The sequence below is a fragment of the Rhopilema esculentum genome, chromosome 11, assembly GCF_057945365.1.
Source record: "Rhopilema esculentum isolate cy_ngs chromosome 11, ASM5794536v1, whole genome shotgun sequence".
Lineage (NCBI taxonomy): Eukaryota > Metazoa > Cnidaria > Scyphozoa > Rhizostomeae > Rhizostomatidae > Rhopilema > Rhopilema esculentum.
This window is the reverse complement of record NC_142825.1, coordinates 9,626,198-9,641,409: the sequence shown is the minus strand read 5'-3', so window position 1 is coordinate 9,641,409 and position 15,212 is coordinate 9,626,198. Positions and strand designations below refer to the sequence as shown.

General features: G+C 39.1%; 1 protein-coding gene across 2 annotated transcripts in view; it reads right to left on the bottom strand.

Annotated features, from left to right (window-relative positions):
* Positions 1 to 537: 537 nt before the first annotated feature.
* Positions 538 to 15,212, bottom strand: part of LOC135694042 (uncharacterized) — a 68,187-nt gene continuing 53,512 nt past the window's right edge. For both annotated transcript variants that reach the window (XM_065212683.2, XM_065212684.2), the window contains 9 exons: positions 13,105 to 13,217; positions 12,278 to 12,355; positions 11,454 to 11,521; positions 9,504 to 9,579; positions 8,636 to 8,726; positions 8,002 to 8,112; positions 6,037 to 7,517; positions 4,082 to 4,154; positions 538 to 1,613 (listed from right to left, as the gene is read on the bottom strand). In XM_065212683.2, coding sequence (XP_065068755.2) covers positions 1,146 to 1,613; positions 4,082 to 4,154; positions 6,037 to 7,517; positions 8,002 to 8,112; positions 8,636 to 8,726; positions 9,504 to 9,579; positions 11,454 to 11,521; positions 12,278 to 12,355; positions 13,105 to 13,217 — 2,559 coding nt within the window. In that variant the 3' untranslated portion in view covers positions 538 to 1,145. The remainder of the gene's footprint in view (positions 1,614 to 4,081; positions 4,155 to 6,036; positions 7,518 to 8,001; positions 8,113 to 8,635; positions 8,727 to 9,503; positions 9,580 to 11,453; positions 11,522 to 12,277; positions 12,356 to 13,104; positions 13,218 to 15,212) is intronic.

Genomic DNA, 15,212 nt, shown 5'->3' with positions numbered 1-15,212 from the left:
CATTTTATCATGATTCAATTCCTTGAAAAATTCTTAAAATGTTGTGGAAAAACAGAGTTGCAAGGAGAGGAGAGGAGTTGAGTGACAACGCCCATTTTAAACCTATTAAAAACGAGGAAGGTTTCATAGCACGATTTTCTTGGCCGCAAGAAGGTTGCCATTTTTCTGGACTCTGGTTTTAAACTGCAGCGCATTCTTGTCTTGTTATTAAGTTGTGATAAACATTTTTGCATCACAAGAACGGATTTGCCAACAGGTGCTCGATAGAGGGTTGACGCCACTATAGTATCATTCGATTGCTTTTATTATTGTAGAATTTGTCATACCTAGCTAACAGATGACGTAGCTTTCTGTAAAAAACCTCCATGTTATTATATAGATCTAGCGATATTTGCTATAATACTTTGGTAAAAGCTGTTATGATTTACATCATAATACGAATCAACTCAGAGTTATTTTTTGAGGATGTTTCATGTTGTCCAGAGAGGACTTAAAAGAAAAACTCAGTTTCCTAATGGAACAAAGAAAAACAATGAATTACCTTGATACTCAACGTAATGACTGAATGGTTTTAATCACTATCAACATTTACAAAAATATTTCTAAACATCAAATGTCAAATAAAGACGCCTCTTTGCAGATTAATCAAAATAAAACCAATTTGGTTGTAAAGCTGTAAGCTTGGTGGCAGATTTGGGGCAGATCGAGTTCCTCGATACGATCGATAATGCGGACTTAGTAAATCATGTGGACTTGCAGTTGATAACTTTCACTTTGTCAGAATTTAAAAGTATATATACTTTTCTAGATAGAAGAGGTCCATCTTATTGTTCTTCTTGAATTGCAGACAAAGCAGGCTATTCACATCGGAGCCAAAAAGTGCCTGCGGACAGGTGCATGCTGATATAAATGAAGTATGAATACTGAATTTACATGATGCCTCGCTTTCTCCCTGAACAGGCAACACAGAAACGTCACAAGTATTTACAAAATATCTGTATGCACCACCCGATATCAACTAGAATGCGCGAAGGAATATCCCACATTTACAGATTTCGCTAACGAAACGTTCTAAATTAATAAAAAGCTAGCCAATTCAACATAGAAGTATTTAACAAAAATCATAAGAACGGCCGCACGAAAAATTATACATCTTGACTGTCGCTACAGTTCGTGCTGTCAGGGTCGTTCTTCGCCCTTCGCTCAGGGTCTTCTGATTTCTTTTGTATGGTGCCATTTCTACTGCCGTACTTATTCCTCAGCTGCGTCAGAGCAGCAACAAGCCTTCGATTAGCAGTGTCCAGTGACTTAATCCTCTTTTCCTGCACTTCAATTATATGCTGCTTTGCCTCTATGACCTCTTGCATTTCAGCCTGTTCTTTTCTTAGTTCACCTTCGACGTTCATCAGCCTTGATATGATGCTTTTCATTTGCTCGTCCTTCTCCTTTTTCTGCTTACGCAGCCTAGCTTCGGTGTCTGCTAGCTTCTTTTTATGTGCAGCCATTCTCTGCTCGTAACTGTTCGCAAACTTGGCAAGCTCTTCTCCTTTTAAACGCAGTTTGACCTGGCACTCGAGCAGCTGACGTCTCAAAGAGGCATTCTCAATCTCATACTAAAATAAAGCGATTCAAAGATATAAAGGTTTCCATTCAATAACGTTCACTTTTGGGTAGAGAGATTCTACCATGTGATCTATAAGAGGTTTTCATTGAAGTTATAAGCGATTATGACCAGTTTGATATTCAAATTTCAGGTATAGTTACAAACAATTTTGAAAATATCTAAATGATTTAGTCGTTCATAAATCCACCCAGTCTTGCAAAACAACCAGAAAAAGGATATGCAAAAACAGATGCCAACAACAGAACAGAGCACATCTTAATAAAGAACTTATGCCTGCAAACCTATGCCTGCTGTTGACCAAAGAAATAACTTGCGTAGACTTTATTTGGTAGTTGAATACACCCGATATGGGCAACGTTAACTCCTGAATTACTACAAAATATACAAAAGGTACAGGAGACTTGGAATTCAGATTTGTTCTGAACCTTGCTCTTACAATTTTTAGCTAACGTATTGTAAAAAATATTTTTCTTCACTTTCTTTTAAGTTGGTAAACATACAAGTCGAGCTAAACTAGAGTTTATTATTTAACAAATACCGAATTCAGCAACAGATTTTAACAACATTTTAACAACTACTGCAAAATTTGGCTTCAATCATCCCACCAGATTAGGCAAGTTAATCTCTATGCCTTCTTCCTTATTTTCAATGGGCCTGTTGCCTCGAAAAAACAGCCCTTCCCTCCGCAAAAAGACCCTTCCAAATTCATCTTGATTGATAAAAAAGTCTAGGAAAAATGCTGCACTTAAGTTATAACGTTTTTCATACGTAAGTTCAAAATGAGTTAAATTTGTTTTATATTTTGTAGTTTGCCATTCAAAAGGTTTGCTTGTCTAGCATCCATTGTCATAGCTTGAAACTGGAACACTGATGCCAACTTCAAGCTTACGTTTCCCTATTAAACTTGCAAAAAATTAATTTTTGATGACAAAAAAACTGGGTGAAATAACGAAAAACTTATATTAGAAAATGACCACTCTCGAAAAAGCGCTCCCTCAAAAAGCTGAAAGGCATTCGAAATTATAAAGCGCCCTGGAAATGTAGAATACAAAAAATCAGTAATAACTTTAAAATAAATATAATGTCTCAAAGGGGGCCTTCCAAAATCGCTTTTTTACTTTGGGAATTCCATAAATCATGCGTCAAATACAAAAAATCTTCACCTGGTATTTTTTCTAATGTCAGAAACTAATGTCCCTTTAGCCATTCTACAAATGGCCAATCAGTGGGCGTGATACCGTCCAAGCACTTATTGGTTGGGTAATGTTGATTGACATGTGGCTTAGGCCACATTAGTAAGAGCCCCTCTTCAACGATATATGTATTTAGATAAATTAATTTTTTATGATGGTGATGATGGTGATGATGGTGATGATGGTGATGATGATGGTGATGATGGTGATGATGATGGTGATTATAATGATGATGATGATGATGGTGATTATAATGATGATGATGATGATGATGATTATAATGATGATGATGATGATGATTGTGATTATAATGATGATGATGATGATGATGATGGTGATGATGGTGATGATGATTATAATGATGGTGATGATGATGATGGTGATTATAATGATGATGATGATGATGATGATGATGATGATGATGATGGTGATGATGATTATAATGATGTCGGTTGCCTTTACTGTTGGGGAGACTAACCAGCATTTGTCTGAAGGTCGTTTGCCTTGCTGCCTGTTATTATTCTGCTTCTGCGTTGCAGACAAAAGGCTACTAATTCCAGCAAATCAGCAAAAACTACTCGTTACACGAATTTCATTCTTGTAAAACTGTACCCTGGGTACCAGGCAGGGGCGGACACTTGATCAAATATTGGGGGGGGGCAAGCCTATTGTTTTAATAAGATGACGTCACATGTCCCATTGTTCTAGAACAAAAGACCATTGTCCTCTAAAGTATTGGGGGGCGGTCGCCCCCCTCACCCCCCCAAGTGTCCGCCACTGGTACCGGGCTCACTCTATATAAAATAAGTCTCTACCCTGGGTATCAGATTAAGTCTCTTATTTTATATAAAGTGAGTCTATTACTCAGGGTAGTAAAATTGATACTGATCAGGTACTGAGAATCGGAAATAAATTCAATTTGATACTTGCAGGCAGGGTCAGAAAAAATGAAAAGAAAATTATTTGTTTCATCGGATATCGGATACACTGGACATTGGATAGGGAAAAAGAATGAAGGCCACAGTAATGTAAAACATCGAAAAGTGCAATTTTAGAGTTTGGAAAAGGAAAGAGAGCGATAACATTTGATAAATATCGTGAAGACTTTCTTGCATATATGTTAAATACATTTCATACATTTGCAAAAACTACCACGAGAATGAAATGATCGCAAGGTTTTCATTTCCAAAGGTTTCTTACTAAAAAATATAGGTAAAAATGACAACACAGCTATTAACACAATTATTTGCATAAAAGAACAAACCTCTTCAGGTGCCTTTCCTTCAGCAACGACGTCTCGTTCCATGCTCTCTTGGACGTTGTGATGTTCGTTTGAACTGAAAAATTACAAACAAGGCTGATTAGAAGACGAAAAAGAATTCCTGGAGCTTCAGCGCCGGGGGTCTAGTACTTCAAATCAAGCAACCTTATAGTTATGACTAAAGATAAGAGGGCGATAAAGTAGAAGGCAAGGATAATGTAGATGTTCCTAGGATAAGCAATGGATTCTTGATGAAAGTCAAAAGATTTTCAAGAGATTTATGCATTATTCATCGCTAAATTAGTTTGTATTATTTATAAGACGACCTTGGGTCATCTAAACTATGACTGGAGTATCGTATGGGTCGACAGGTTGTCCTTGTTGTTACTGTTATAATTGTTAAAACCGCACAAATGCTTGACAATACCGTGTAAAACTCGTATTTATCAAGGTATCCATTGAAAAGCCAATGATAAGTTATAATTGGGTAATAATGCACAAAAGCGTGTTCAAAGACCATTGAAGTGCAGACTACTTAAAAAAGCATGTGGATCTGGATTTTTCAACACTACACTCAATTCTTTTATAAGAACCTGAGGTCGGGTTTATAGCACTCAAATTCTTAACATTTTTGTTGATTTAAAAGCAAAAATTTTTATAAAAAGATATTAGATACCAAATATTACACAGCTTTTTTTAGAAACACAAAATTGCAAACCTGAAGATAACTTCGAGCCCCCGTGCAAATGGTGAAAAGAAATTTTGTGATATCTCGACACAGGTGATAAGAGAGGTGAACAAAAGACATTATAAACGAATTTGATCTATGAAACATATCAACTTTGAAAGGGTTTGTTTTCAATAGCGTAAAAACCAACACAGCTGTGCACTGCAGCTTAAATGCACGAAGATTAACGGCAAAGCGGCTTCATATTTTGTTGACTTGTAACAATAGACCAGCACGAGTGCAGAGAAAGTTCGCGTTTTCTTTTGCCTTTGATTCGCTGCTTCTTGTCAAGAAATGTGAGAAATAGGCCTCCTATTCGCAAACCTACAAAAACATTCAACGTTGAAAATTAAAGACTAAATAACGATATTGCCGACCAGCCAATTAAAGATCTATTTTTTGTTTCGATGTCGTAGGTCTCGATGTTTATGTAACTGCTACTTATTATTCAACTCTCTTTTAGCGATGTTTCTATGCGGCGATTATTTTAACTCATGCCTCTAACAATCCTTAAGACTAGAAATAATGAACAGTTACCAAACTGCGCGCACTAATGAACAGTTACCAAACCACAGCTGTCTGTGATATCATGTGACCCGTTCTAATTGTTGCCAATGATTGCGGGTGGCGCATGCGCACAGAATATTTTGCTTGCTCCTTCGCTGTGCGCACTAATGCGCAACCACAGCTGTCTGTGATATCATGTGACCCGTTCTAATTGTTGCCAATGATTGCAGGTGGCGCATGCGCACATAATATTTTGCTTGCTCCTTCGCTGTGCGCACTAATGCGCAACCACAGCTGTCTGTGATATCATGTGACCCGTTCTAATTGTTGCCAATGATTGCAGGTGGCGCATGCGCACAGAATATTTTGCTTGCTCCTTCGCTGTGCGCACTAATGCGCAACCACAGCTGTCTGTGATATCATGTGACCCGTTCTAATTGTTGCCAATGATTGCAGGTGGCGCATGCGCACATAATATTTTGCTTGCTCCTTCGCTGCGCGCAATAATCAAATAACAACAAAACGATGCTTAGTTACGCTGAGGCAGCACATACTGTATTCAGCTTACAAAGTTATACCCTTGGGGAATATCTGCACTGGAAAATCGAAAATATTAAACCTAATATAAAAAAAAATGATTCAAACATAAGCTAAAATTCTTAGAAAGCATGCAATTTCATAAGTGGAAAAAAGAGGAGGTATCTACCAAAAGAGAAATTGTCACCTTTCAAGAGGTTGCCCTGTTGATCGATCGTCGTAAAAACTGTCATTCAGATTATGAGGATGGTGGCGTCTGTGGCTGCGTTCTTTACCACGATGCGCTGGGGATTCCTGGTCCTCCGAACAGGTGCAGCTACACGTTTCGTTGGAACAAATGGAAGCAGCCTCATGATCAGAAGTTCGCTCACGGTCTGAACTAATCGAAGAGTACCCGGACAAAATTGAGTCCGAGTGCGGCTTGTATTTAAGTCCCTCGTCGAGATTTCCATCCTGGGGGCTGATGAGGCTCATTTCCGAATTCGATGACAAATTTGGATGTTTAACAATTGACAATTCGGCGGCAAAATTTCTACGCAAGTGAGGTGTGCCGGTATCGGTACCATTCAGTTCCTGCAGCGATATACGGTAATTTCCTGGCGCAGCAAGCGAGTCACTGTCTGAAGATTTGCTTGACCACGTGTTATAACTTATAGGTATGGCAAGTGGCCCAGCATCGCTGGCTTCGCAAGAACTTTCATTATTGCTACGATCTCCATTTGTCTGCTTTGCATTTATATGCTTCTGGTTGTCAAAGTCCGTGATACTGTTTAATGAACCCTCCTCACTTTGATTGCCATAACTAAAACCAAACTTGAAGTTTCGATTTCCTAACGGTGTCATCGGTTCAGTTGCTGGCGAAAAATACAGGGGTTGGTCGGGCTGTAAAGTGATATCATCTCGTGACACCAATTCATGGATGATGTCTGGAAGACGTCGGATGGTTTTATCGCCATCCAAAGACGAATCCTGCAGCCGGCTAGCAGAGAGAGATTTAGCACCGTTGGCAAAACTGTTACTTCGAGCCTTGGCTGTTCCATCGTCATTGATTAGCAAAGAACGCTCTTGAAGTGATCTCGAATTTGCAAGCTCGGGAGGCACTGGGTCGGACAGAGCTTTGAGCCTTGAATCAGATTTTAAAGATGCAGTTGATCGATTCGGGTTAGAGCCAGTATCAAAGGATTGCGACATCGAAAAGTAATTTGATCGCTCATCCCTAGAGCTCCGTCCATGATAAGATGAACTGCGGACAAAGTTTGATTGATCAAGTGACAGATTCGAATCTTGGCCTTTAAATGATCTGTTTGACCAAAATCGCAACTTCTGGTCGGACGCACGACCTTTTGTCCGTTTGGAGTTACCTGACTTTGGTTTACATGGCGTATGGGCTATCAACGAGCACCCCGACACATAGTCTTGGGCACTGCTTAAGACACAGTCTTTATACATAGAGAACCTATTGGCGTTTACGGGCCTGCTGCCCGTCGACATACTGCGAAATACTCCATGCTCAGATTCTTTCGGTATGCTATGAGAACGAGGCATTGGCGAAAGCCTATCTACTTCCAGATCATTGACTTTCAAAGATTGCACGCCAATTATCCTACTTGACGTCATTTTCAGTGATTCTATTATTGATTCCAATGGACTAAGTCTTGCCCGTGAATCCTGAAACAAAACGTTAGCAACAAAATAAGCTTCAACTGAGAGGACAAATTTAATCTAAAAGACATAATCTAAAAAATAACAAATATTACTTTTCGATTTTGATCCAAACGTGGCAATTCACTCTCACTATCAACATCGGGTCAAAGACAACTTCAGACGTGAGCCCTACCGAAATCTCTCTAAATTCTAACAAGGTGGGCTGAGCACCCAAAGCTCCATCTACGGAAACCCTCAGTCCCTGGTATCGATGACAAACTATTAATGAAATGCAGAACTGGCGCGCGGGTTGTTTACGAAAATATTGTACTGCCCCTTGAACAACATTTTGGAAAAACATTTCAGAAACGTATTTTAGACAAATATTTTAGAAAAACCATCTCCGGAAAACCTCCCGTGGAACCTGGCAACATACTCCGAGTAAAAAATATTGTATCCATAAAAGACCAAAAGAATCGGCAAAGAGAGCCTTCTTATCGCAAGTCACCTCATTCAGCAAGGGCAGCTGTTCCATTAGAAGTTTTGAGATGACCGCCAGTTCCCTACCAATATCGATGTAACTGTCAAAGCTGCTTTGCTCGCAATGCTCTGGTTTACTCTGAAAGATCAAAATGAAAAATAAATATCAAGGAGCAATATGTCCTTTTTTGCTATCCAAAATTAGCAACATACATATATAAATGGAGGAAATCTAATCAAGGGAACAAAACAGGCACAGTGATGCATTATAGAACGCAATTTGTTTGGTTCAAATTTTCGAATTCCTTATAAAGGGAATACATTTTGAAGGACAAAAACACCTTGGTGGATACTTAAGATCATATCCTGCTACATTTTAACTCTAAGTAAAGGCTCTGTATCATGCAAGAGATATATCGTAGTTTTCTTATTATTTAACGTTTGGATTTTTACTGTATTGGACACTGGAAAAATATATGGATGTACGTAAACATAATGGTCTAAGTGACACAACATGTGAAAGTGAAGAAAGCTAACAGAACATCATGATTCGATCACCTTTGTTTATATTCTTTTGCGAAATAACTCTCCCTTATTGAACACTCTATTATGTTACGTTTCAAAAGGACGTTCACATTTATCAAAACGATCAAAAGACTTACTGAAATAAGATCCAGAAAATTTTTCATGTTTGGAAGCTCTCTCTCAACGAACTCGTTCAGACTCTCCATGTACTCTTCTTTACCACCAAACCTGTAACACAATAAATTTAGATCACTGCACTATATACTCGGATGTCCCTTTCGTAGCGCCGTGGTAAAAAGTTGTGAAGTGCGTTGTGAAGTTGGTATTGGTGTATTACGTTTGTAAACACGGGTATTACGGTTTTTGAATGTGTAAGTTTTTAAATCAGCAGTCGTGGCCCCTTTAGTTTAAGAGTTTTCTGATAATCTGTAGCGAAAACTCAGCACAAACTGCAGCTCAAAAGGCTGTATCATGGTTCGGTAAACTGGCTAAAATGCGAGACATAGTATGTTTTTAACCAAATTTTAATTAAAGGTTCATGGCAGAGGGTGTCCTGATGATTCGAAAAAATTCAAAACTTTACTATCAGACCCTCTTTAACTAACATGGAATTGCAATTTGATAAGAAACAAGTACTGTAATTGGCTTAAGCGAATGAAATAAAGCATAGGTTCAAGCCAAGTTTTACACGAGAAATACAACGATTATTCCAAAATTGTCTTGCAAACTTGACTGAATGCTTCTGCCAATAACTCGAATAGGTAGGATAGGTTTCTCATATCATTCTTAAACCATTTTCGTGTTATTTTTTTCGGCCTCACCATGCTTATCAAAAGAAATATGGCAATATAACTGTAAAATGAGGTTTTGGTATTTAATTCCTTTAATATGTAGCATATGAAATGCGACAATTTCAAAAAATTCCTTTCAACTTGCGTTTTCCAACACCGTTTATCCCGTGACACAGCCCTTAGACATTTCAACAGGTTGCTAAAAACACCTTACCTTGTAAAGTTTGCAAGATTTTGAAGTGCTTTTGCAATTAAGGTGAGACATCGCCCGGTCTTTTCGTCGGGATATTCTGAAAAACAGAATTCATTTTGTTAATGGAAAAAAATGACGTCATTAGGAATAATTTAAAAAGCCTAATACCTACTTTAAAAGCCTAATTGCGGGGTAATGACTAAAAAGCAAAAAAAACTGACCTCCAGCTCAAGCGCACTTCGTTGAGGGTGAATTTAATGCTTGGTTAGGTTAATCAACTGTAACAAGCTGCAGCTATGACGCTTATGCCAACCAAAGGATAAACAGAAAATTGTATGGAGAAGAAGAAAGAATATTCAGTTAAAGAAAATTGAAAGAAACAATATTGAGATGAGGGATATTCTGAGGAAGAATAAAGGCAGGAAAAATTTTCAGAGGGAGAATATTAAGAGGATGAATATTAAGTGGAAGAAAATTAAGAGGACGAATATTGAGAGGACAAATATTAAGAGAACGAATACTGAGAAGAAGAGGATTAAGTGGACGACTATTAAGAGGAAGAATAATAAGAGGATAAAGATTAAGAGGATTAAGAGGTCGAATAATAAGAGGACGAATATTAAGAGGACGAATATTAGGAAGAAGAATACTAAGAGGACGAATATTAAGAGAACAAATATTAGGAGGAAGAATACTAAGAGGAAGTAGATTAAGAGGACAAATATTGAGAGAACAAATACTGAGAAGAAGAGGATTAAGAGGACGACTATTAAGAGGAAGAGGATTAAGAGAACGAATAGTAAGAGGACGAACATTAAGAGGACGAATATTAGGAAGAAGAATACTTAAGAGGACGCATATTAAGAGGACGAATATTAAGAGAACAAATATTAGGAGGAAGAATACTAAAAGGAAGAAGATTAAGAAGACAAATATTGACAGAACAAATACTGAGAAGAAGAGGATTAAGAGGACGACTATTAAGAGGAAGAATAATAAGAGGAAGAAGATAAAGAAGACGCATATTAAGAGGAAGAGGATTAAGAGGACGAATAATAAGAGGATAAAGATTAAGAAGACGCATAATAAGAGGAAGAAAATTAAGAGGAAGAGGATTAAGAGGACGAACAATAAGAGGACGAACATTAAGAGGACGAATATTAGGAAGAAGAATACTTATTAAGAGGACGCATATTAAGAGGACGAATATTAAGAGAACAAATATTAGGAGGAAGAATACTAAGAGGAAGAAGATTAAGAGGACAAATATTGAGAGAACAAATACTGAGAAGAAGAGGATTAAGAGGACGACTTTTAAGAGGAAGAATAATAAGAGGAAGACGATTAAGAGGACGAATATTAAGAGGAAGAAGATTAAGAGGACGAATAATAAGAGGACGAATATTAAGAGAACAAATATTAGGAGGAAGAATACTAAGAGGAAGAAGATTAAGAGGACAAATATTGAGAGAACAAATACTGAGAAGAAGAGGATTAAGAGGACGACTTTTAAGAGGAAGAATAATAAGAGGAAGACGATTAAGAGGACGAATATTAAGAGGAAGAAGATTAAGAGGACGAATAATAAGAGGACGAATATTAAGAGAACAAATATTAGGAGGAAGAATACTAAGAGGAAGAAGATTAAGAGGACAAATATTGAGAGAACAAATACTGAGAAGAAGAGGATTAAGAGGAAGAATAATAAGAGGAAGACGATTAAGAGGACGAATATTAAGAGGAGTAGGGTTAAGAGGACGAATAATAAGAGGAAGAAAATTAAGAGGAAGAAGATTAAGAGGACGAATATTAGGAGGAAGAATACTAAGAGGACGACTATTAAGCGGAAGGAGATTAAGAGGAAAGTTATTCACAAAGAGAGAGCAGTGCGTTTGGTTGGTCATAGCTTTGATTATCTCTACTAAAAATAACACCATTTTTAAAATGTGTATGTAATTGATTATAACGAACCTCTTGTTAAATGAAAAAGACTTGGCGATAGGATTGCTGGACACAGAAATCGAAGAAAAATGGAACCACTAAAAAAGAAGAAAATAATTAAGGAAGTGCATCTAGACCTTTCAATGGTAGCTGCATCAAACATTGAGAAAATTTAATCACGACAATCAAATCAACATTGAGAGCTTTTATTCAAAAGCTTAAATGTTAACAACATTTTCTAACTTTACTTTTAAGATGTTTGTTATTTTCATAATTTGTAAAAAATCAATTAATTAATTTTGAATCGCATGGCTCGTTGAATTTTTAAAAATATGGTGTGTATGAAATAAATGACAGCTTTAAATAAGAGTCAATTCACGAAATTATCTGTATATCAACATAAAAAAATGCCAGGTAATTAGGTATCCCAGTAAGTATCTCGGCCAAAAGTCTTTGGAACACCAAGTTGCCTAAATTCTGTTTCGGGTAAAAAAGACCCAAACTTTTTGTCTCTACAGGGAACAAAAGAATGCTATCTGAATGAACCCATTGGACCACACCAAGCCTCTGACCTCTGCAAATAACAACGGAGGGAGAGAGGGGTACGCAGCATAGAATATTCATAAATTTAGTGTAGTGTACAATTTGAGTGTTAGGCATTGTAGAATGCCCATGTTAAGTAAGCGGTATCGAATTTGGCTGGCAAAAGATTGCAAATAATTTAAGCATTTACATACATACAATGTTAGTATCTGGAGAACCTTAGCGATGTTAGTATCCTTAGGCAACTATGCGACGGGCTACGTAACTGCATAACTCTGGATTGGGTCTATTGATAATATCTAATACAATACCTTATAAGCTTTACACTGACATCCTTCTCAATCGCCTCGCACCTCTTCTTGATCAGGCAAAACGTTTCCTGAAGGTCACTTCAACGAAAAAAACAAAGCATATACATTTAATTCATCTTGAAACAAAAAATAAATTCGGGCATAAAATTATCCTCTTAGTGTTTACTAAGAAAAATTACTATCAACATACAATAAGTATATAATAAATAGCTATAGAAAAATATATACTAGATCTGCTACAAATACACTAATGGGCACAACACAATAGGACAATGTATAAAACAATTGTAGATCAAAATAGAACTGAAGATAGAATGTCTTCCACTGAGGTTTTCTGTGTTTTTACTTTCAAGCTTGGCTTTGCGAATACACTAGTCTCTTCTAATAAAGATGCCAGTAAACGAAAAGTTCACAGCCGTTACCAGGGTAGCCAAAAAGATTATCGTCCAGGTAGGTCTGACAGAATACAGTTTATGACCTTGGGAATGCGTTCTCTCTGTACAATCTTAAGCCATCATGAAACCAAATATAACCTTGCATACACTATACATGGCATCGTGCGCTATCACATCAGGAAACAGTTACACATCAAGAATAAAACGAAGACGAAACATAGTTCCTGATATAAAAGGCTTCTAAACAATAGGATGGTACAAAAATCAATTCTTTTACAACAACATAATACAATAAATTTCTTTCCAAGGAAATCATGTTCCATTCCCTCAAACAAAATACATCCAACATTGCCGACTATGGGTTTTTGTTGCTGCATTCCAGCCTTGCCAAAGGTGGAGAGAAATTGAAGACAAGAGAGAAATAATTCTTACGCTGGGAAGAGGTAATATGATCCAAGAACTCGCGCCCAGGCTTCTTCCACCAACTTTAAGAGATTCTTTTGATTGTCCAGCAAATTACCGCTAGTAAGTTTCGTCGGGTCAACCTAGGCAAAATAACAAACCTTTCGTTCAAAGTCGCAAGACCCGATAAGGAAATACAAAAAAATCTTAAAAGATGTCGGAAGGAAAACGAACAGATGTTAAAAGTTCGATCCTGTTAATAGAAGCAGGGTTTAAAATGTTGGCCGGCTTTATTTTGTAGAAAACAAAGCAAAGCAATGATGTTTAGGTTGGCCACTTGTTTAACCCCGGGTATGCAAGAGATTCAACACTGGTTCCTTCGCCATCCCTGGGTATGCAAGAGAGTCAAGACTGGTTCCTTCGCCATCCCTGGGTATGCAAGAGAGTCAAGACTGGTTCCTTCGCCATCCCTGGGTATGCAAGAGATTCAAGACTGGTTCCTTCGCCATCCCTGGGTATGCAAGAGAGTCAAGACTGGTTCCTTCGCCATCCCTGGGTATGCAAGAGAGTCAAGACTGGTTCCTTCGCCTTCCCTGGGTATGCAAGAGAGTCAAGACTGGTTCTCTTGCCTTCCCTGGGTATGCAAGAGAGTCAAGACTGGTTCCTTCGCCATCCCTGGGTATGCAAGAGATTCAAGACTGGTTCCTTCGCCATCCCTGGGTATGCAAGAGAGTCAAGACTGGTTCCTTCGCCATCCCTGGGTATGCAAGAGAGTCAAGACTGGTTCCTTCGCCTTCCCTGGGTATGCAAGAGAGTCAAGACTGGTTCTCTTGCCTTCCCTGGGTATGCAAGAGAGTCAAGACTGGTTCCTTCGCCATCCCTGGGTATGCAAGAGATTCAAGACTGGTTCCTTCGCCATCCCTGGGTATGCAAGAGAGTCAAGACTGGTTCCTTCGCCATCCCTGGGTATGCAAGAGAGTCAAGACTGGTTCCTTCGCCATCCCTGGGTATGCAAGAGAGTCAAGACTGGTTCCTTCGCCATCCCTGGGTATGCAAGAGATTCAAGACTGGTTCCTTCGCCATCCCTGGGTATGCAAGAGAGTCAAGACTGGTTCCTTCGCCATCCCTGGGTATGCAAGAGAGTCAAGACTGGTTCCTTCGCCATCCCTGGGTATGCAAGAGAGTCAAGACTGGTTCCTTCGCCATCCCTGGGTATGCAAGAGATTCAAGACTGGTTCCTTCGCCATCCCTGGGTATGCAAGAGAGTCAAGACTGGTTCCTTCGCCATCCCTGGGTATGCAAGAGATTCAAGACTGGTTCCTTCGCCATCCCTGGGTATGCAAGAGAGTCAAGACTGGTTCCTTCGCCATCCCTGGGTATGCAAGAGAGTCAAGACTGGTTCCTTCGACATCCCTGGGTATGCAAGAGAGTCAAGACTGGTTCCTTCGCCTTCCCTGGGTATGCAAGAGAGTCAAGACTGGTTCCTTCGCCTTCCCTGGGTATGCAAGAGAGTCAAGACTGGTTCCTTCGCCATCCCTGGGTATGCAAGAGAGTCAAGACTGGTTCCTTCGCCTTCCCTGGGTATGCAAGAGAGTCAAGACTGGTTCCTTCGGCATCCCTGGGTATGCAAGAGATTCCAGACTGGTTCCTTCGCCATCCCTGGGTATGCAAGAGAGTCAAGACTGGTTCCTTCGCCATCCCTGGGTATGCAAGAGATTCAAGACTGGTTCCTTCGCCATCCCTGGGTATGCAAGAGAGTCAAGACTGGTTCCTTCGCCATCCCTGGGTATGCAAGAGAGTCAAGACTGGTTCCTTCGCCATCCCTGGGTATGCAAGAGAGTCAAGACTGGTTCCTTCGGCATCCCTGGGTATGCAAGAGAGTCAAGACTGGTTCCTTCGCCATCCCTGGGTATGCAAGAGATTCCAGACTGGTTCCTTCGCCTTCCCTGGGTATGCAAGAGAGTCAAGACTGGTTCCTTCGCCATCCCTGGGTATGCAAGAGAGTCAAGACTGGTTCCTTCGCCATCCCTGGGTATGCAAGAGAGTCAAGACTGGTTCCTTCGCCTTCCCTGGGTATGCAAGAGAGTCAAGACTGGTTCCTTCGCCATCCCTGGGTATGCAAGAGAGTCAAGACTGGT